Source organism: Eupeodes corollae, chromosome 1, assembly GCF_945859685.1.
Source record: "Eupeodes corollae chromosome 1, idEupCoro1.1, whole genome shotgun sequence".
In the NCBI taxonomy this organism is placed as follows: domain Eukaryota; kingdom Metazoa; phylum Arthropoda; class Insecta; order Diptera; family Syrphidae; genus Eupeodes; species Eupeodes corollae.
In genome coordinates, this window is record NC_079147.1 from 71648174 (window position 1) to 71671643 (window position 23470).

The following is a 23470-nucleotide window of genomic DNA, read 5'->3' on the forward strand; positions in this document are numbered from 1 at the left end:
AGTGTATCCACTTATCGCATTTTTAGCAAACCCTACTGTTGAAAGTGCAATAAAAGCTCTATTTTACTTTGATTAAGACCAACTGTTGAAAGTTGGCTTTATTACGGTTTACAAAAGTGAAATAAGGTAAATTCTTGAAACTTGGCCTTATTGCAATCGGCTTTATTTCACAGTGCCACATTATTCAAATACTACTTTCCTTAAAGCTAAAAATCAATTGTTGATTTGTTGGCAATTTTGACACTTTAGGACTATACACTTCGTGTCACATGGATAGGGCCAACCTTTTTTCGTTTTATATTTGCCGATATTTCTAAAACTTCAAGTAACCTGGGCGTATGGATTCATAGGACTCATAGAGTGCTGTCGGATAATTGAGCGAAATTTGGGCTCAGACCCATTGTATGGCTTAAATTATTTCTTTGTTTTTTTTTTTTGTGTTGCCGTGTTCCTTTGTATAGAGTTTTATTGCCAGCCATCCCCACACGTTTTCCATGATGTTCAGGTCAGGAGAATTTGGGGTCCATGATAAAAGGTTCACAGAATCCAGGCTTTTATTGTCCGTGTGGTATGTATTGGTGCATTATCTTGTTGGAAAGTCCATCGTTGTTACGAAATAATTCAGAAAACTACGGAAAAACTCGTTCCAGAATTGATTTTTAATTTATTTCCGCGATTTAAGAGCTCTGAAAATCCACATGATCCGCGGTCTTCCTCTACTGCTCTGTACTGTGAGTGTGGATTCGAAGACTTTCCCGGCCGGAGCATTGGTTTCCATGCGCTCTACGTGACCCAACCATCTTAGTCGTTGGACTTTTGCCCTTCTGGCTAAGTCTACGTCGCTGTACAGCCCGTACAGCTCGTCGTTCCATCTTCTCATCCACTACCCTTCGATGCATACGGGACCGTAGATCACACGAAGTACTTTTCTCTCGAACCGATCCAAGGTACTTTCATCCACTTTTGTCATAGTCCATGCTTCTGCACCGTATAGCAGGACGGGGATGATCAGGGTCTTATATAGCAACACTTTGGTCCCTCGAGAGAGGACTTTACCACTCAATTGTTGCTTTCTTAGTGCAAAGAAACAGCGGTAAGCAAGAGTTATTCTGCGTTTGATCTCAGCGCTGGAGTTAATTTCTGCGTTTGCAGCAGAGCCTAGGTAGATGAAGTACTTGACTATCTCAAAGTTACGACTGTCGATTGTGACGTTTTGACCAAGCCGTCGGTGTTCTAGGTCCTTTCTTGACGACAGCATGTACTTTGTTTTGCCCTCAACCCATTTTTGCCGCCTCTGCCTCAATACTCACAAAAGCCCCATGGACACCACGCTGAGTTCTTCCGATTATGTCAATGTCATCAGCATATGCTAGTAATTGGACAGACTTTTGAAAGATAGTGCTTCTAGTGTTGACGTGTGAGTTCTGCACTATTCTTTTAAGTACGATTTTTAAAAAAATCGCAAGACAGCTCATCACCTTATCTAAAACCTTTTTTGACATCGAAAGGTTTTGTTAAGTTGTTTCCAACCTTTATGGAGCAGAGTGAATTCTACATGGTCATATTGCACAAACAGACGAGTTTTGCAGATATCCCAAAACTAGACATGGGTCTATACAGGTCGTCCTTGTAGATGCTGTCATATGCGGCCTTGAAATCGATGAAAAGCTGGTGGGTGTCGATTTGGTGTTTTTGGGTTTTTTTCCAGGATCTGCCGTAATATTTGATCGACTTTGGACTTTCCTGGTCTAAAACCACACTGGTAAGGACCTATCAGGTTGTTGACGATGGGCTTAAGACGTTCACATATTACGGCAGAGAAGATTTTGTAGGCGATATTTAGTAGACTGATTCCTCTATAGTTGGTGCAGTCTAGAGGGTCTCCTTTTTTCAGGACCAGGAATTCATCGGTCATGCTTTCTTCCGACCATATCTTACAGATAAGTTGGTGCATGCTCCTAACCTAAATACCAGCTGCTTTAAAGAGCTCGGCGTTCAAGCCATCCGCTCCAGCGGCTTAATTAGACTTCAGCTTAGATATGGCAATCTTTACTTCGTCTAAGTCGGTAGGACGGGATTGTTGGCTTTTGTCGTCTATGTTGAATGTGGTTCTTCGATATCCTCAACATTGACAGCGGTTCCACTATGATGTTTCCACTTTCGACTTTTCAGCCTTCGGTTCTAGGTTTATCTATCTGTGAATTTCATTTCATCTGTTCATAAAATTGTCGAACTTCATTCCTGCTTTTAAACCTCTCAACATCTTCGACCGCACGCTTCGTCGACGTTCCTCTCACCTCCTCATAGAGCTCATGAGCAGCTGTTGTCCTTTTATGCATCGCCACTTTGCGTGCATGTTGTTTGGCTGCATTTGCCTGCCAACATTCCTCATCAAACCAGGGTTTCCTTGTTTGTAACTGCTTAAAACCTAGCACATCAGAGGCGGCTTCTCTGATTGCATCTTGGCAATGTTGACACTAGTTTTCGATACATTGTATTAGCGGCAGAGAACTTCGAGAGACGTTACTTGTAATTGTAACTCGGTCAGAAAAGGATTTGGCGATCTCTGGCGATTGTAGCCGTTCGACGTTGTACCTTCTCCCAGCACATCTCTGTTTTGCCTTGGGTCTGGAAATCCGAAGTGCTACCTTGGCTACAACAAGGTAGTGGTCCGAGTCGATGTAAGTTCCTCGGAAAGTTCGTACATCCATGATGCTGGAAGCGTGTCTGGCGTCGATCGCAATATGGTCAATCTGGTTGACGGTAGATTGATCTGGAGAAATCAAAGTTCCTTTGTGGATGTTGAGGTGTGGAAAACGCGTACTGGCTACCATGACGTTTCGGCCCGCAGCAAAATCAATGAGCCTGAATCCGTTGTTGGAAGTGTTGTCGTGCAGGCTGTTCTTCCCGATTATTACACCAACGATGTCTTCCCTTCCTGGCTTGGCATTAAAATCGCCCAGGACTATTTTAATATCGTAGCTGGGACACTGCTCATATGTTTTGTCTAAGAGCTAATGTTGCCGAATTTAGCTTTGATGCGTATAGTCATGAGGCGCTTATTGATTCACCTATAGCTGAAGACTTGTTGCCTAAGTCTGGCGCCAATGACGAAGCCGCATCCAAATAAACGCTCTTGGTTTTCTTATAAGGTGTTCACTAAGTAGTTAAACCTTACTAGAACTGTAGACGCCACCGTTGATTCCATCTCGGGAATTCCTCCGCTGCCGTCCGGATAAGGAGAGGTACCTTAGTGGAAACACATCACCCCCCTCTCTCGTTTGCTGCCCCCAACAACTTTCCCCTGGGGTGGAACCCAATCTCCAGTTGAGGTACTAGGCACGCGATGTTCACCACGGGGAGGTAAGAGTAGGAGTTGATAGACAGGAGTGGGTTTTGAGAAAAACCTGTGTACGCCTGTGTCCTCTTGAATGCATATGTCTACCATTTGAACATCAATGAGGTCCGTCCAAATTAAATTGTTTTCTACGGAAAAGACGACGGTATGCAAAGCTTGATTCCACCTACTGTGATTTGTTGCAAAATTAAGGCATTGGCTTTTGCATGCAGCATTCTATGGTAGTTTTTTCTACATTTTTTAGTGCCGTATATTGTCTGCCTTCTAAATCACCTCGCAACAGTCGATCTACTAGCATTTACCCTAGCTTCTGCCTTGATTTTACTAATGGAAAGCCTTGAATTTGATTGAAATGATGTGGCGTTGTTGACTCTTCCTTTGTGGTTTTTTCCATATCTCTCTGTATCTTTAAGGTAATTGTATACAACATTTAAACTTCTTCTAATTTGTCTGGCTATAAAACGGATGGTTTTGCCGAAATACAGGTAAGCTCGAATTTGGCCTATTTCCTCCTTGGTTAGACCCACACTTCTTGATTCTATCAAATTAATACTCGTACTAAGCTCCTTAACAATCAGAATATCCTTTTATCTGAATTAAAACATGCTAATAGGTAAATTTAGATCTTGTCTCCATCCATGTGACACAAATAAACAGGTACTTTGTATGACCTTCTTTGGACAAGCCGTCATAAAACTTGTATTTATCAACTTAATCCAAAAATTTTTGTGTGCAATATAAACTTAATACATACCTCATTCATTGCACATTTGAGTTTTTCCAAAAACCTTAAGGGTTTAAGAATTATCGCCAATTAAAAAACGAAAAAAGCTTGTCCCTATCCATGTGACACAAAGTGTATTTTTTATGTTTCTCAACCAATTCGAGCTTTCTTAATTTTCTTCAACCAAAGACTGCATTTAACTCTTAAAACTATATCGAAAAATATATCGAAATTTCTAAGTTACTTTATTAATAAACATTACACACAAATAAAAGTTTTCTAATAAGAGGTTTTTTATGAATGACAGTCAATTTTGAAGAATCAATCTTTTGCTGAAAACAAAACTCTTACAGGTTCAAAAATACAGAACACACATTTTGCTAGTGAATTTAACTGAAAGCTTTAGCCAAACCCTTAAAATTACGACAGTTATAAAATGACGTTAATAACGTCGTCGTTGATAATTAAGGCAAATAACAAAGGACCAAGTTGTCTCCCTTGAGGGACTCCTGAGTTTACATAAATATGATTGGAGATTGAAAACCTGAAAAAAAACTCCTTATCATCGTTTTTTAAGGTACGATCTGAACAATGAAATAAAAAGAGGGAGAGAAGAAATTAAGGGCTTTAAGTTTAGGATAAATAATTAAGTGACTGCTTGTATCAAAGGCTGTACTAAAATCTCTAGTGATAACGTCCAAATCATTCCCATTCTCTTACTCCTTTAGTCTTTTGGACCCAAATTCAGTCAAATTGATTGTAGTGGATCTGCCTTTTAAGAAGCCATGTTGTTGGGAAGAAAAACTAGGTTTACAATAAAAATAGAAAGAGTCGTAGACAATTCTTTCGTAAAGCTTGGGAATTAAGGAAACCTTGGCTATGGTTATTTTTAAAAAATATGTTTACATCAATTCATCCGTTGATCTAAGTTTTCAAATTCAGATTAACTTAAGAGTTATGTAGTAAAATATAAATAAATAATAACAAAAATACTTATATCTGTTAAATTACAGTTTTCTAAATGAACTACAAAAAAAATGTAGAAATAAGGATTGCCAAAATTTTGGATACGAAGCGTAAGAGTTAAAACACATTAAACAATTCTCAAAAACATTTCTTTTTTCACTGAGGTTTGTTGAACTAGATTTAAGTAATCGAAATGCATTTAATCAATGTATGCACCATCATTAGCAGGAAATATATAATTTTAAAATTTACTTTGAAAAGTTACAGCAGATTTTACTTATCCTCTTTAAACCAACAAAACTTAAGAATATCCAAATCACAAAAAACACTCAATATGCCATAGCTGCCATCTAATTAAGCAGAAGCGCAAATGCTCTGCTTAAATTAGATTTTCATAATTTCTCAACAATTTATCATTTCGTCTATAAAAATAAAATAAAAACTAATCACACTCATACTCGTTTCGAAAACCTTCGATCACCTTCCCGCAAATAAAACAAAAATAAAAATATCAATGAAATCGTTTACATATTAGCAAATTCAAAAAAACTCAAAAATACATTTTAAAAAAATAAAGAGTAATCCCACAGAAATCAAAAAAAAATAAAATAAAAATACTTGTTGTCTCATAGCAATTTAAACTTCTTAGACTTTTCTATCTCTAGCTATACCTAGCGCTAGACCTATCTGCTTCACAATACTGCGCGCGAAAATTTTACTTTCTCTTCAAATGTATTTGTGTGTTCCAAAAATAATTCAGCAATGAAGTGAAATTTTTTAAAAACAAAAAATTCAAAATCACCCGAAAATCCTGACCAGAACTCAGAAGATCTCGAACGGGCGTTAAGTGAAGACATACTACGACGATACGAGTAGAACAAGAACCTAAAATTTAAATTAATTCTTTTTTACTTTAAAATAAGTGAAATTTTTATTTTCCAAACCCAATTAAAAAACAAAAAACTCTCGAACGAAAATGGTTTATGAAACTGATTTCTACACCACCCGTAGGTCCTACTCTACTAGGCCCGTGGTTTCGTCGTATTCCGTATCGGTAAGCGATATAGAATAAATTTTAAATTAAAAACAAAATTAATTAAATAGAAAAATTAAATAGCAGTAGTGTAGTGTGGTTTCCCAAAATTAAGTGAACATAAAAATATTTGCAATATACAAATTTTGAAAAACCAGTGGAAAAAAAGGACTTTCAAGTGTGCACAAATCAAAAAATGAAAATTGAAAATAAAAATAAATGTTAAAGAAAAATTTAGAAAATTTTAAAATACAACAGTTTCAAGTGAAAATTGCAAATATTTTTTAAGTCATCAGTAGACATTTTTTAATTTTCTTATTAAAATTATTATTTAATGCTTGTGTCCACCTTGCTGTGTTGAAAAAAAATAAAAATTAAATCCAAATTAAGGACATTATTCAAAAAAAATAACTTCGAAAACCAATCGAATTGAATGGAATTGAAACACGTTTGAAACATTGAGTCTTTTTTGTTGTCGTCTCTGAAATCATTAGTTTTTGTATCCAAAAGTGAACCTCAGATACTGTCGTCCTTTTTTTAAAATACATATATATCTATGAATATCGCATTTTTATGTTAAACATTGGAGTATCAACTGTTGGAAAAACTTATTTGTTCAAAACATTTTCAAAAAATTTTTAAAAATCATTTTGAATTTGTTGAAACAAAAAAAAAATCAGTAAAAAATGTTATGTTATGTTATCGTTACTTTTGATTTTTGATGTAAGACATTAATTGTTGTCATCTTTTTGTTGTCAATCAAAAAATAAATTAAATATTAACACTTTCTTAATAAAAATAAAAAAGAAAGAAATAAACTTTATAAGGATAAGAAATAAAAATAATTTAAGGAGGTATAAGAAAAATAAATTATTGTTTTAAGTTAATCATCACCGCATGCATGTTTCTATTAATATCATTTATTGAGTGTTTTTGAACGCTTGAGTTTTCAATTTCCAAATACGAATACATACTCAAAAATACAAATACACAAGAGTTAAATTAATTAGAATATTTTTTTGATTCCATAACAAAATTAGAAAATTATATTTCTGCACAATGATGGTAATAAAAATCTCTGAATCATTAATATTGTTGTCTTAGTGCCAAAATTAAATTCAAGGCAAATTCAAATGCAATGAAATTTGTTTTCTCTTAAATATTTAGTCATTTTATATTTTTGTAAAAATATAATTATTGCATCACTATTTATTATTCAGATCATAGCTAGTTTTTAAAAAAATCACTTAAATATTTTCCACTTAACTATACAAACAATCAGTATTGCCAAATCTAAAATTTAAATACTCAAGTAGATACTTCTTGTACTACTGTCAAATAGATGTCAAACCAAACTGACAGCTTGACGTAGACATATCGAACAAAAAAAAAATAACAATTTAAATTTGAGAGTCTTAAATTATAAACATTTTTATGAAAGTTTTGGAAGAGAAATCGGTGAAAAGTAAATAAAATTGCAAATAGGTTAATAGCAAACTGTCATTATATATTGTTGAAAATACTTTTGAAGTTTTTAATTTAAAAACGGAAATCTAAAGTGAATTTAGAACATCAATTTAAATAAGTTTTATAGTTTAAATAGTGTATTGGAAATGGGTATGTTCAGGAAAATGAGTTTTGTGAGATCCCTTGAGTTTTCATAATCATAAAAATTCCTCTTTTGATATGTGCTTTCAATTCTGAGATCGTTTTTTTTTTGCTTTCAAAACAAGTTTTATTTCAAATTTGTACTCAATCTCAATCTGTCAGTTTGAAAATGACACCCGTTAAAAGAAACTTGACAGTTATTTAAGCACTATTTGACATGTGTCAATGCATGTTATTGGTTTTAGAATCTTTAAGATTCTTGACATTATTTTATTTTCCTATAAATTGTTCTTTTCCCGCAAATAACTCTGTCTGACACTCAGTGAAGTGGAGCATTTTCGGGAAACGTCTATTTTATATTAATTGATTGTCGTTTTTCGTTCTGCTTGTCAAGTCTCGCTGACTTATTTTATTTAACGTTTGTCAATCCGATTACTTCAAAACTGAGCCACAGTTGAAATTGTCAAACACAATGACTTTATTAAATTGCATTATGACATTGGATAACATTTTGCTCAATTTTGTTTTGTTCTTTCAAAAAGTTGGCTTTTGACGCATGCGACACTTTTGGAATACCTGACGGGGTTACCGCCTGAACACAATAAGTGAAACTTGAACGCAAAAAAACCCTTCAAGCTGAATGTGTCATTAAAAACGTGCATTTAGAAGCAAAGGAAGTCGACAATAGTGAAACATGATAAGAATTAAATCTGAACAGCGTCAAGTCAAAAGTTTCCAACTTGATCATTCAACTGTCGATATAAACCATACAAATGTCAAAAATCTTTAAAAGTAAAAGTTCACCCAACTTGCGCTTCAGCTTAAACTTCGCAGTGAAGCGTTGTGTGTTGTTTTCCATCTTTTCAACTTTGACAGTTCTTCAAGCTTCACAGTATCAAATCAAAAGTTTTCAAGTTGATCCCAAATGTCTAAAATGTGATCAGCATAATGAAATCAAAAGAAATAGTTTACCCAACTTGCGCTACAGCTTTGGTTGTTTGTGTTGTTTTCGTACGTTTTAACTTTGACAGTTCGAGAAGTTTCAGGTTCGGCTTCACCATTGTGTTCAGCTAGCTGCCAAGAAAAACTCCTTTAATTAGATAGATTATATTGTTTCAAGGTTGTGTTTATTTAAGTGGTTCATCTTACACAATATCGATTCAAAATAAACAAACTATAACAATAAAATACATAAAATAACCTTATTGGACATCTTAGATCCATTTTTTTACAATTACTGTTTATTGCCATGGTAACCTGGACGCAATTGAAAACTATCTAAATTTGACATATGTCATCTGCGACATTAACTCACACGAATCAAAGTGTAAATACAAAAATAGGTTACATAAACTAAAATTGAAAAGAATCATACAATTCTTATTCCTTTGGCAACAAGGAGTCTACATGTGCAAGAAAACTAGAACCATATAGCTAAAAAAGAACTGTCATCTTTGTATATAAAATTATAGTATTATCTTGGAGTTGTTTTTTTTGTAACGTTAGCTGGGGCCTCAAGGTGGTTTTAGAAGTTTTATTTACAATGTCACCGTAGCCACTAGGTGTCACTCTAAAAACAGTAGATTTTATGTAAAAAGCTGTCATTTTGTAGGCTTTTGGATATCCATTATCCAGAAAAAAACTGAACGAATCTGTCTACGTCAAAAGTGTCAGTTGAATGCTACTGTCATTTAAATTCAAATTCATATGCTCAAGTTCTCAAACTTAATAATTTGACATTTGTGAGCAAATGAGTAGTAATATTTATTGCGTTATTACTTGTGTATATTGAAATGTGTCAAATGTAAAGAAGGTGTTGTTTGCTTTTGGATGACTGAACGAAAAATCCATTATCCAGAAGAAAACAGAGCGAATCTGTCAACGTCAAAAGTCATAGTTAACAATTTGGGCAATTGAAATATTGTGGAAAAATTGCAAATGGCTCAACTTCCCACAGTGACAATTTGACAGTTGTGGTCAAATGTGAAGTATTTGTATTGTGAAATACACGCTTGACAAATTTGCCATCATTGAAAGTGTCAGTCAATAGTTCCAAGCAAAAGCTCTGAGCTTTAAAATTGTAAGTTGATTTTTGGAGATTTTGTTCGTGAGTGCAAAGGCTCTAACAAAATCTTTGGCTAAACATGTTGTCAAATTCAATACTTGTATGTCGAAATATTTTAATTTTTCAAAAACCTCAAAACTACATAAGATTTTGAAATATCAAGCAAAAATTATTTTCAAATCAAACTTATCGCCTTAGCTGATTTCTCTAAACTTTCTACCTGTTAATGTATATTTATACATTGATGATGATATACAAAACCCAACTATTTTCATAGTTTTTAAAATTTTCTACATAACAAATTTAATGTTTACAGAAAAGACAATCTGTGTGAAAATCATTATACAAATTTTTAAAATTATAAACAAGATCACAAATCATTGAAATGTGTATAAGCACAGTAAGTTTATATCTGCTGACGCATAGCATAATATTTTCAAAATTTAAAAAAAATCAAAAAAATCATTTTCAAAAACCCGCAATAAACTATGTTTGTTTTTGAAATTTTCCCAAAAACCCCGCTAGAGTGTAATTAATTAGAAGACCAACCACCTCGTAATTTTTTTTTAATCTAATTTAAGAATCCCAGCCATATCATATACATTCATTTTTATATATACAAAACAAAAATGTATATCTTTGGACATTCCACATTGAGCAAAATTTTTAAACAAACTCAATATAAAAATATAAAATAAAACCGAACATTTGAAAATCATAGAGAGAATTTCTGATGGTAATTCTATATGCGCGCGCATTCGAAAATTTAAAAATATCTAAATAATATTTTGTTGTTTTATTCTTCCATGATTTCATGATTATGGGTGTGAAAAAATTAAATAAAAATGTTCACAGTCAAAAACAATTAATGATACGTAATATATTTTATTTCTGTTTGGAAAAAATAAAAAAAAAAATAAAACATTTTGATGAAATGTTTATTCATTTTCATTTTAAATAATAATTAAAAATTTTGTGAGACTGTTAGGCATTTTTTTTTATAGTTTTAAGCATTAAAAACAAATAAAATAGTCAAAAGACTATCATTTATTTGAATTTTAAGTTTGACATATAATTCTGAAATGTCAATAGAATGACATTTAAGGACAGTTGCATAATTTTATGAGTACCTAAAGCTATTTGAAAATTGAAAACCTAAAATAACTCTTAACAATTTCTAATCATTTTTTTGTTTTGATTAACAAAATAAATCACATCACATTTGCAACCACACTGCAATTTTGTTTATATTTGCTTTCACACTTTTATTTTTAAAAATCTAATAAAACTTACCTTAACTCTATTGTGAACGATCATAAAAACCGCTCCTGTAAATATGCAAACAAAAGATCAAACAAAACGTCCACCTTGTAAATATGTAGCCCAGCCAAAAAGATCTTCTCCAGTGTAAATATTTGTATATAAAAAGATCACCCTGTAAATACTGGCACTCGCTGAACACATCCTGCACAAATTTTGGTTGGTAGAAATTGTAACTTTTAGAATAATACACTCAAAATATGAACTATGCACTTAAATACATATAACACAAACCTGTGGGAAATGTTTTGGAATTTGCAGAAGAAGGAGATTCCATGGGAGAAGGTACCTTTTGTACCCCGCCCAACACTTATCTCAGATCCGGTGACAGCATTCGGCAAGCCACGTCAGAACAGGACCGAATCGCGACCATCAATTCTTGACCCAATCAATAGGGCAGCTATCAAACCAAGTGCTAGGGTTCTCAGCGAACCAATCAAGCCTTACATCTCGGCTAGGGATCAGACCAGGGAAAGAGTTTTAAAAGAGGTTCGCCGGTACATTGACACTGTCGAAGCTGGCGGCAATCAGGCTGCACGCACCTCTAAAGATAGCATGGACTTGCTTCTGCCACATTTGCATGGAGTTTCGAGGGAACAAAAATCAAAATACAGAAACACTTACAACTACGGCGATGGCTTTTCGAAATATAACTATTAAACTTTATAAGTATAAAATATCCACCGACTCCTCCTACGACTTTACTAAACGAAAACCTAACCTATCTTTTAACCTCAATCATTTTTCATAACTTTTTGTTTATCATACAAAACTTCATCATGCAAATTTATGTTACTTCACTTTTGTGTATGTTAAAATATTCTCAATGTATTGTTTATTTATGTTTAATATTATTTTCATCCTTGTTCAAACATGTTTCAATTTCCTGGCATTAAAAAGAAAACAACAAAATTTTATGAAAATCAATTTTTCTTTAAAAAAAAACCAAGGCTCTTAAAACAAACGGTTACGAATGCAGCAGCAAGTTGGCTTCAATTTAAAAAACAAAAAAATTCTATCCCCTTTTGCTTTGAATATTTAACAAAATCAAAAACCAAAAACCATCGAATTTTTGTAGACCCCACGTTACGACTTGGTCACAGAAAGGCCAGGAGCTCACCGTTCTCACAACTCATCCGACTACTCATACCAATACAAGTCGGAAGTAAAGAGCTCCTCAAACGATCCCCATTCCTACAGGCCAGAGAGGTCCTCATACTCCTCGACTGTTGAGAAGTCATCACGCAGCGGTCCAGGTGGTTACAACTACAACACTGAGAGGACTAGCACCGCTGGTTCTGGACCAGGTGGCTACAGCTATTCATCAACAGCATCGGGACGTTTGCCAGGTGGCACCACTTACCGTCACTTCTCATACCGTGTTTAATTTTAATTAAACTTCGAGTTCAAAAATGAAACAACATTTTTATTTAACAATATTAAAAAATAACAAAACCGAACGAACAATTTTTATAAATATTATATAAATCATTCAACTAACAAAAGAAAAAACTAATTTAGCTAAAATACAAATTTTTATAATAATTAATTTGTTTTTGTATTAAAATCTCTTCTTAAAAGCTCGTGTACAAAAATATCCTTGAGAAGACGGTTTTGCGCCAAAAAGTCCTTTTTGTATTTAAATATAAAAACAAATCAAAATCAAGCCATGCAAAAGTAAAAATAGTACCTACTTATATTTTATTCAAGTAACATTTTAACTTACTTTTTTTTTTAATTATTATTATTTATAGAAATGTAGAATATTGTAAAAGCTTTAAAAAAAACTACCATAACATTTTTGTGATACAAAATATTAAGGCCAATAAAATTTAAAATTTTGTTTGGTAAAAATGATTATGTTTTATTTAAAGAAGAAAACAGGAATATTTAAATATTTTTTTAATATAAAATGCGATATTCATGGAGAGTTTTCATAGGGGGGAAACATTGATTTATTTTATTTACCCATCTTTAGGAAAATCTACCCAATTTTTGTCCTTAGTAAATAATTTTCAAACAGGTTTAAAAAATCAACATATTTACTTTTTGATCTTATAGAACTCTGTAAAGTTAAACTTTAAAAATCAAATTTTTAGAATAACATTAATAACTAAGTTAAGTTTTAAGATTTGGAGCAATTCGAAATACTGTGTTTCAAAATTGTTTTGTCCTAATTTTGTATACATTCAATTATTTTTTTTTTCAGAATACTGTATGTAAAAAATAACGATTATATCATTACTTTTTGAACAGAGCCCTGTATGTCAAACTTATTATCAATAATGGAGTATTCCAAAAAGTGTATTTTTGCATAATATTACTTCAAAATACTGTTAATAATCTGAAATAAAAAACATTTTTGGCATATTGACAGCACTTTAAAGTACAGAATTATAATTTACAGTATTTTGTACAAAAAAAAAATAAAAACATATTATAATATTTTGAATATATTATAATAAGCCATACAGTATTTCGTAATTACTTTAACTTCTTGAAATACAAAATACGAATAAAGTTTAAAACCTCCATTAGGTTTTAACTGACACATTTATATAGGTCTGGTTAGGAAATTAGGAAACAGAATTCAATCATTCTGACCAAAAATGAAAACGGTCCGTAGGAAGCCATTAAATTTAAATTTTTAAGCTAAAAAGTTGAGTTTGGTAGTTGTAAACGATTTCATCATCTAAAATTAAAATCATGAAATGGATACTTTACCCTTATTAATTTGTTTCAGAGATTCTTACATTAAAAAATGAACAAATCCGTTCCCTATTTTTAGGTTTGTTTGATGTTTTTTTTTTCGACTGACACTTATTGGACATGTTCGGAATATACTTATCAGCAAAGAGAACTGCTTTATACTTTCTTACTATAAAATTATAAAACTAGTTTACAAACAATTTACTAGTTTGCAATTTTGAAATTTACTAAGAGTCCGAAACCTTAAGTACCTTGCACATGAGCTACGAACTGCGAACTGCGAACTGTGGATGTTCGCATATTTTGACTTTTCTTTCACATGAGCTTTGTTTCTATTCGCAGACTGCCACGAACTGTCAATTAATAATTACCCTTTTCAACAAACAAAATAAGAGAGATATAATTTTGAGGTTAAGTTGAGCGCGAACAATTTATTCGTTACAGTGTGGATTGTATGTGGAACGCGAATAGAGTTTGACTGTTCGTAGCAACCACATTGAAATTCGTTGCTAACAAATTGTTTTTACAAAATTGTCTTGTTTTAGAGAACAAAATGCAAATTTTATTATCCTAACATAATTGTCAACCGGTTCCTTATAATTTAAATGTATTTTTGTTTGAAATTGACTTTTTGAAATGTGTAAAATCACGGTTGTTCGTCCATTCGTTCATTTGTTGTACGCTCTCGTGTGCACGACTCTTTAAACCTTTCTTTTCGTGTTGCTAATAATCTTTTTTTTGAAAATGATGGTCCAAACATGACTCAAAAGTGACAGTTTCTGAAAATAAACAAAGCAAGTACGCATAAACGGACCTGTTGACAATTTATTCGTTGCAGTGTGGATGGTATCTGGAAAGCGAATGGAGTTTAACAGTCCGTAGCAACTACACTGCAATTCGTTACTACCAAATTGTTTTTACAAAATTGTCTTGTCTTAAGCACCTTTCACATGAGCACGACCAACGACCAACGACCAACGAATGAACAAATATTCGTCCAGTTTGACATTTATTTCACATGGGAGTTTTTATTTCGTTACGAATGAGCCACAGCCGAACACCATTCACCACCGAAACCAAAAAAAAGAATGATTTTTTAGGTTAAGTACGCGTGATTATTTTATCCATTGCGAGTGTGGATAATGTGGAACGCGAATAAAGTTTGACAGTTGGTATCAACTTCAATTTTTTTTCGCGACGAATAAATGTATTAATAAATGATATTGAAAAGTTAAAGTATGCATCATAAATCAAATAGAACTTATATTGCTATCGTTTTGTTAAGAATTTATATGGAAATATGTCTTCAAACGTATGTATATAAAATCACATTTTGTAATTCATTCGTCCTTCGTTGGTCACGCTCATGTGAATGCAGCTTTAGAGAACAAAATGCAAATTTTATTATCCTAACATAAGTGTTAATCGGTTTCTTATAATTTAAATGTGTTTTTCTTTGAAATTGACTTTTTGAAATGTGTAAAATCATCGTTGTTCGTCCATTCGTTCATTCGTTGATCGCTTTCATGTGCAAGGCCCTTAATTGTTAACTGGACCATTCCATCCGCTGTTCTTATAAGAATAAGCAGGTTCAAACAACATACGAGACTTCATTTGCAATCAACTGCATTAGTTCTTCAAGTGTACTATATTTCCAGTTTAGAACTTTACTTTACTAAACTCAGCTTTGAGTTCATCGTAGAAAAACATTATTGCCTAAAAAACACTCCTCAGGTAAGCTTAGTGCCCGTCACGATTTGTATTTTGTAGTGCAAGGAAATAATACTTATTTCGTTTCAATTTGGCAAATAAGCCCTTTAAACAAAATATTAAATGGAATTGCAGATAAAATAAATAAATCATATCAACTGTCATTTCAACATACTCGTAAGTAGACTTACTTGATAGATTTTTCTTCACTTACTTTCCAGTCAACTTTCCATTTAAGTTGCCTTTTTTTCAGCTGACCAATCAGATACTAGAAACTTGCTTACTTTCAAGTCCCTGTCCAATAATTGTACAGATGTCATATAGATTTAGCAAGTTTCAAAAGGTAGCAATTCCGCGATTTTAACTTTAGCAATTTGTTAAGAGATAGTAAGGTGTTAAAATCATTTAAGATTAGGTTAATCATCTTTAAAGCTTAGAAAATTGTAAAAAATGGCTTGAGAATTTTATTAAGACCAATAGTTCTTTTTTTCCAAAGAATATTTTGGAGAATTAAAGTTCATTTGAAAATATGTTAGATGGAAAGTTTACAATAGTCCTATCACATTTTTTTTATTTAATATTATCAAACGTCAAATTTCTTAAGGTTGGTTATTAGACGATATCTGACAAGAGTTTTTCAAAAATCTTCACTGTTTTGTTAGTTCGTATGGCCTTTTTCTTAAATAGGTAAATTTAAATTCTCGCCCCATTTATTTCAAAACCGTAAGTAAATAAGGTAAAAGTGTGCGATGATACTCCTTCTAATATTAATAGGTTATCAGAATTATCCAAAATAAAACCAAATTTATTTGAGGTACATTTGAATAAGTCTAGTGGACCGCTGTAAACTAGGAACTGAACAGTCGTCAATTATATACCATTTTATAGATAATTGTAATTAGAATAGTTATCAAACGAAAGCAATATTTATTTCAAGATGGTGTTTCCAATATTTTGTGTTCAGGACATGCAACTTAAGATCTTCACCAAAATTAAGCTATTCATAAGTATTTCGAAATAGAAAACAGGATTTTCCTGGACTACAACTTACAGTATTTAAATTTTATGTTGCTTTCAAGGAACAGACGAATTAATTCGATACGTACAAGTTAACCCGATCGCCTAGGTCGTCGCCGGCCGCAAACAAAGTTGTTGTATCCGCCGCCGTCGTCGCCGTCATCGTCGTCGTCGTAGTCATCGTCACCGTCACTATCATCGACAATAACTATTTATGCTGACACAACTATTTCTATCAACGAATTAGCTCCCACTGGTGTCAACCACAATCTATACGACGACGGGAAGTACGGAAATGTGATATCTTGCACACGCTGCAAGATAGAAACATTTCACAGGGTAGAGTAGAATTAAGGTAGATTATAAGTTTTAGTTTTTAAGAAGACTCAACACAATAAAGACAGAACATATTAAAGATCACAAATACTTGTTATCATTACTGGCGCCCAACTTATAAGAACTTTCTGGAAAAAAAACCTAATCATCATTCATCAGTATTAAGAATTATTTTCTTTTATTTAAAAATGTAAGAATTTATCTATACCTACTTTGAATATTTTTAATTGTAAAGCTTGCAAGTGTTATTTTTTTTTTTTGTGAGTGTTCCTATTCATTTTTTTTTATAATATTGAAATTAATTAAATTGCACATAAATATTATTTACGGTTTAACGGTTAATGAGTGAACCTGAGAATTTTGAAACACTGTTAGAAAAGTTTAATTACTTACAAATAGGAAAAAAAATAGAAACAAGAATGAATGCTACAGATTTAAAAGTATTAGTAGAATCCGCAGTCAGTGGTGCTCTTGAAGCTCAAAAATTGGATTTTGAAAGAAAGTTAAGTGATGCAGTGAAAAATTTAACATCGACACAAAACAAACCTGAAGTTGAAATTTTTAAAGAAATTGAAATTGTGGAAGGTAATAGGTGTGAAGAGTGTCTCGACATAGTTAAATCTCTCCCGGAGTTTGAGGGCAAACAGGGCACTTATGTCTCTTGGCGTCAAGCGGTTCATTCTGCTTACAAAGTTTTCGAAAAATACGATGGTAGTTCTAGACATTACCAGGCAGTTGGAATAATAAGAAATAAAATAAGAGGCCCAGCCGATGCTGTTTTGGCTTCATTCAATACAGTTTTAAATTTTAAAGCTATCATAGCTAGGTTAGATTTTACGTACGCTGATGTACGTCCGATTTATTTAATTGAGCAAGAGCTCAGTACATTGCGGCAAGGAAACCTTACCGTTCTGGAATATTATGACGAGATTGAAAAAAAACTTACACTTCTTACAAACAAAACCAATATGTCATATGACAGTGCATTAGCCATTGCATTTAATGAAAAATACAGAAGAGACGCCCTTAGAGTTTTTATATCTGGGTTAAAAAAACCATTAAGTGATGTTCTGTTTTCGGCCCGTCCGTCTGATATGCCTACAGCTTTGGCTTTAGCTCAAGAAGTTGAAGCAAACAATGAAAGGTATTTGTTTGCGGCGAGTTATGCGAAAAATTCTGAAGAAAAATCTCTAAGGTCCGAGATCAAACGATCAGCGAACCGTTACCAAAACAATAATAATAGTAATAACTTCAATTATAACAGCCAAATTAATAAGACGGGCAAAAATCCATATTTTAACAAAAGGGAAAGTTATGAAAATGACAAACAATCGGAACTTAACAGTTCTAAAGTCCCCAGCAGTTGCGAAAAAATGGATGTTGATCCGACATCATCACGTTTACGTCAAAGACAGTCGGGACAGCGTCGCCAAAGATTAAATTATTTGCAGGACAATCCTCCACGGAATAATGAAGGTGACTATGAAGCCACGGCTGCTTTGCAGCTAGATGAAGTGGAAGCTGAGGTACATGATTCTGACTACGTTAATTTTTTAGGGGAAGCTCCCAACTACCGTTTATTAAAAAAACAGTAGGAGGGAGGTTAGTTAAGTTTTTGATTGACACAGGTGCCTCGAAAAATTACATCAGGCCATTACAAGAGATAAAAGGTTTAGTGCCAGTAGACACACCTTTTTTAGTAAAATCAATTCATGGTTTTAACAATATTGAACTTAAATGTTTTATAAATATTTTTGGGAGAAATAGCACTTTTTTTATTTTACCCAACCTGTCAACTTTTGACGGAATTATTGGTCTTGACCTGTTAACACAGGTTAACGCCACAATTTGCTTAAAAGAAAATTTAATTCGCTTCAATTCAGGGTTAGAAACTATTCTCTTCCATAAATGTGACAATGTGAACTTTACGAAAGTAGAGGACATTAAGGTTCCACCATCCGTAAGCATAGATTTTAAAAATATGATACGTAATAGAATAAAAACATTTGCAGATTCAAACGAATCTTTGCCGTATAACACCAATATCGTTGCCACAATACGTACAGTAAGTGAAGACCCCATTTACTCAAAATTTTACCCCTACCCTATGGGTGTAAAAGATTTCGTTAATACTGAAGTTAAAGACCTTCTGCGGAATGGTATAATTAGACCATCGAGGTCACCCTACAACAATCCTATTTGGGTTGTTGATAAAAAGGGTACTGATGAGTTGGGCAATAAAAAGAAACGTTTAGTAATAGACTTTCGGAAGCTCAACGAGAGAACCATAGATGATAAGTACCCTATTCCAAATGTAACAACAATTTTGTCAAATTTAGGTAAAGCGCGGTTTTTCACAACCCTAGACTTAAAATCAGGGTTTCACCAAATCGAACTAGCCGAACGAGACCGAGAAAAGACAGCTTTCTCTGTTAACGGAGGAAAGTATGAATTTTGCCGTCTCCCCTTTGGTTTAAAAAATGCCCCCAGCATTTTCCAAAGGGCCATAGATGATGTCCTACGCGAGCAAATTGGAAAAATTTGCTATGTTTACGTCGATGACGTTATTGTTTTTTCAGAAACTGAAAAAGAACATGTCGAAGATATCAATACGGTTTTAAAAAAATTGTACGATGCAAATATGAGGGTTTCTCGCGAAAAATCAAACTTTTTTAAAACAAACGTAGAATACTTAGGTTTTATGGTATCTAGGGATGGCATAAAAACCTGCCCTACTAAAGTGGAGGCAATCAAAAATTTCACTCAACCTTCAACACTTTTTGGACTTAGGTCTTTTCTGGGTCTAGCGAGTTATTATAGATGTTTTATAAAGGACTTTTCATCAATAGCTAGACCACTGACTGATATATTGAAGGGTGAAAATGGTAAAATAGGTGCCAACCAATCGAAAAAAATTAAGATTGAATTAAATGACAAACAATTTGATGCATTTAATAAACTAAAAGATATTTTGGCGTCAGAAGACGTAACATTGTTATACCCAGACTACACGAAGCCTTTCGATCTAACGACGGACGCTTCATCGTATGGTCTTGGAGCGGTTTTATCTCAAAACGGGAAACCAATAACAATGATCTCAAGAACCCTCAGAGGTAAAGAGATAGAATTTGCAACCAATGAAAGAGAGCTTTTGGCCATAGTCTGGTCATTAAAAAGTCTTCGCAACTATCTTTATGGAGTAAGGAGTCTAAATATTTTTACAGACCATCAACCCCTTTCATTTTCAGTTTCAGATAAAAATACTAACGCTAAAATTAAGCGATGGAAAGCTTTTGTAGATGAGCATAATGCTCGTATATTTTACAAGCCAGGAAAAGAGAATTATGTCGCTGACGCGCTTTCTCGGCAAAATATCCATGCATTGGAGAATGATGCGTCTTCCAATGACGCTACGATGCATTGTGAATTATCTCTAACTTATACAATTGAAACTACGGAGAAGCCTTTAAACTGCTTCAGAAATCAAATAGTTTTAGAGGAAGCCCCAAGTGCTTCAACGCGTACATTTATAATATTCGGTACAAAAACTAGACATTTCATTAACTTTTCAGAAAAGAATACTTTGATTGACAAATTAAAAAACCTAATTAAAATAGATGTAGTCAACGTAATTTATTGTGACTTGCCAATTCTAGCCTTTATCCAACACAATTTAGTCGAGTTATTTCCATCAACTAAGTTTTGGCATACTAATAAATTTGTGTTAGATATATTCGACCCAAATGAACAAAAAGAAATTATAATTACTGAACACAACCGAGCACATAGAGCAGCTCAAGAAAACGTTAAGCAAATCCTATGTGACTATTTCTTTCCAAAAATGACAAAACTGGCAAATGAGGTTGTGGCAAACTGTAAAATATGTTCAAAGTCGAAGTACGATCGGCATCCAAAAAAACAATTGCTTGGTGAGACACCAATCCCCTCGTATGCTGGAGAAATGCTTCACGTTGACATATTCTCTACGGATAAAAAGTATTTTCTAACTTGCATTGACAAGTTTTCCAAATTTGCGGTTGTGATGCTAATAGCGTCTCGCACAATAATAGACGTAAAAGTTCCAATGCTGGAGATAATGAACATCTTCCCAAATACAAAACAAATCTTTTGTGACAATGAGGCTTCTTTAAAATCCGAGACAATTAGGTCAATTTTGCTAAATCATTTTAATGTTCACATAGTAAATGCTCCACCTTTACACAGTACATCTAACGGTCAGGTAGAAAGGTTTCACAGCACTCTATTAGAAATTGCAAGATGTCTAAAACTTGAAAGAAAAGTCGAAGATACAATTGAATTAATACTATTAGCAACAGTAGAATATAATAGGACCGTACATTCTGTTACAAACCAAAGACCAATTGATGTAATACATTCGTCCCCTACAGATTTTAGAGAAAAAATAAAAAATAAAGTTCAGAAGGCCCAAGAAATTCAGCTGCAAAGGGAAAACGAAACGAGGCAGAACAAAATTTATAATGTAGGAGAAAAGGTTTTAGTGAAATCAAACAGAAGATTAGGTAATAAGTTAACTCCATTATACGTTGAAGAGAAAGTAGAAGCCGATTTGGGGACAACGGTCTTAATTAAAGGGAGGGTGGTCCATAAGGACAACCTTAAATAGAACACAACTTATTTAGTATTTTTATTTACAAGCTGATTTTATTAAAGAAACTAACATCTTTCAGGATTATTTTGTTTTTACTGATGATGACTGAGGCAGCGAAATTAAGAGACTATTCAAACTCAAACTATATTCCAATAGCTGACGGGGATGTGATTCTCTGGCAGGTCTACGGCTACTTAAGTCACACATCGAATCTAACGGCCTACAAACAAATAATGGATGAGTCGAAAAACATGACTGATCTTTTCCCGCAGTCACATATGCGCAAAATCCTGGAAATAGATATAAGACATTTAGAAACACTTTTCGAAAGTATTAGTATTCATCATAGAAATGCTAGAAGTCTTAATTTCTTGGGAACTGGACTAAAAATTGTGGCTGGTACCCCTGATTTTGATGACTTTGAAAAAATTAAATTCAATCAGGCCCAGTTAATTGATTCTAATAACAGACAGGCTATTATTAACACAAAATCTCAAGAACAAATTAACAGGTTAACAGATACGGTAAATAGTATTTTGGCAAACACAAAAAAGCAACAGATTGACACTGGCCATCTCTACGAGATCTTGTTGGCAAGAAATAGGATTCTTATTTCCGAAATTCAGAATTTAATGCTTTCAATAACACTTGCAAAACTAAAAATTATAAATCCAATAATTTTAGAAGATGATGATATAAAATCAATAATTAACGAACAATTTACAAATGTAAGCGTAACAGAACTAATGGAAATATCTCATGTTAAGATCTTACAAAATGATAATGTATTGCATTTTATTATTAAGTACCCTATACCTAAAATAGTATGTAAGAAAATAATTATCTACCCTGTTGCTCACAACGGAAATATTATATTCTTCGATGGAGATGATGTGGTTGCGGAATGTGGAAGTCAAGTACTGGCTGTTGAGGACTGCAACATAGCAACAACGTTAACATTTTGCAAAGAATTACCGAGCAAGACATGCGCTCAACAATTACACTCTGGAGGCACGGCTCATTGCAACACACAACCAGACCATCGGGAATCAGTGTTGGTTATTGATGATGGCATAGTTATAATAAACAACAGAAATGTCAGAATAAGAGAGGTGAATGGTTTTGAAACGGACATCAACGGGACGTATTTGCTGACTTTTGACGATGCGGTGTGGATCAATGGTTCCAAGTTTATCAATCGAAATAACATAAATAAAAAACAGCCTGGTAGCGCAACATCTACGCTTCTCAATATCACCGGTCATAGAGAAATATTGAGCCTACCATTCCTTCATAGAATGAACATGGACAATTTACGTTACATTGGTGAAATAGAGACAAAATTGACGACCCATCCAATTATAGCTTGCTGCGCGACACTTGCTCTCATTACAGTTTGTTACACCATCGTTAAACTAAAGCAGTGTCAGAACAAACAGCGCCGAAATTCCGAGCTTCAAAAAGTCATCATGGCTCTTAAGAAGACCGAGGACGTTCTTCATTTAAGTGAGGGAGGAGTTAACCCGATCGCCTAGGTCGTCGCCGGCCGCAAACAAAGTTGTTGTATCCGCCGCCGTCGTCGTCGTCATCGTCGTCGTCGCCGTCATCGTCGTCGTCGTAGTCATCGTCACCGTCACTATCATCGACAATAACTATTTATGCTGACACAACTATTTCTATCAACGAATTAGCTCCCACTGGTGTCAACCACAATCTATACGACGACGGGAAGTACGGAAATGTGATATCTTGCACACGCTGCAAGATAGAAACATTTCACAGGGTAGAGTAGAATTAAGGTAGATTATAAGTTTTAGTTTTTAAGAAGACTCAACACAATAAAGACAGAACATATTAAAGATCACAAATACTTGTTATCATTACTTACATACATAATCGATTTTGTATTGATAGCAGAAGTACTCTACTTTTTTGTTTTTCTTAGTGAAACTTTTGTATTGATTTGAACTCCAGATCAAATAACTAGTTCTCCT

At 33.5% G+C, this 23470-nt stretch overlaps 1 protein-coding gene across 2 annotated transcripts in view; it reads left to right on the forward strand.

Annotated features, from left to right (window-relative positions):
- Positions 1-5838: 5838 nt before the first annotated feature.
- The window catches only part of LOC129953939 (uncharacterized protein CG45076), a 39335-nt gene continuing 21703 nt past the window's right edge, over positions 5839-23470 (forward strand). Inside the window, exon 1 of one of the 2 annotated variants that reach the window (XM_056067496.1) lies at positions 5839-6102. In XM_056067496.1, coding sequence (XP_055923471.1) covers positions 6025-6102 — 78 coding nt within the window. In that variant the 5' untranslated portion in view covers positions 5839-6024. The remainder of the gene's footprint in view (positions 6103-23470) is intronic. The other variant, XM_056067497.1, reaches the window with a different exon arrangement.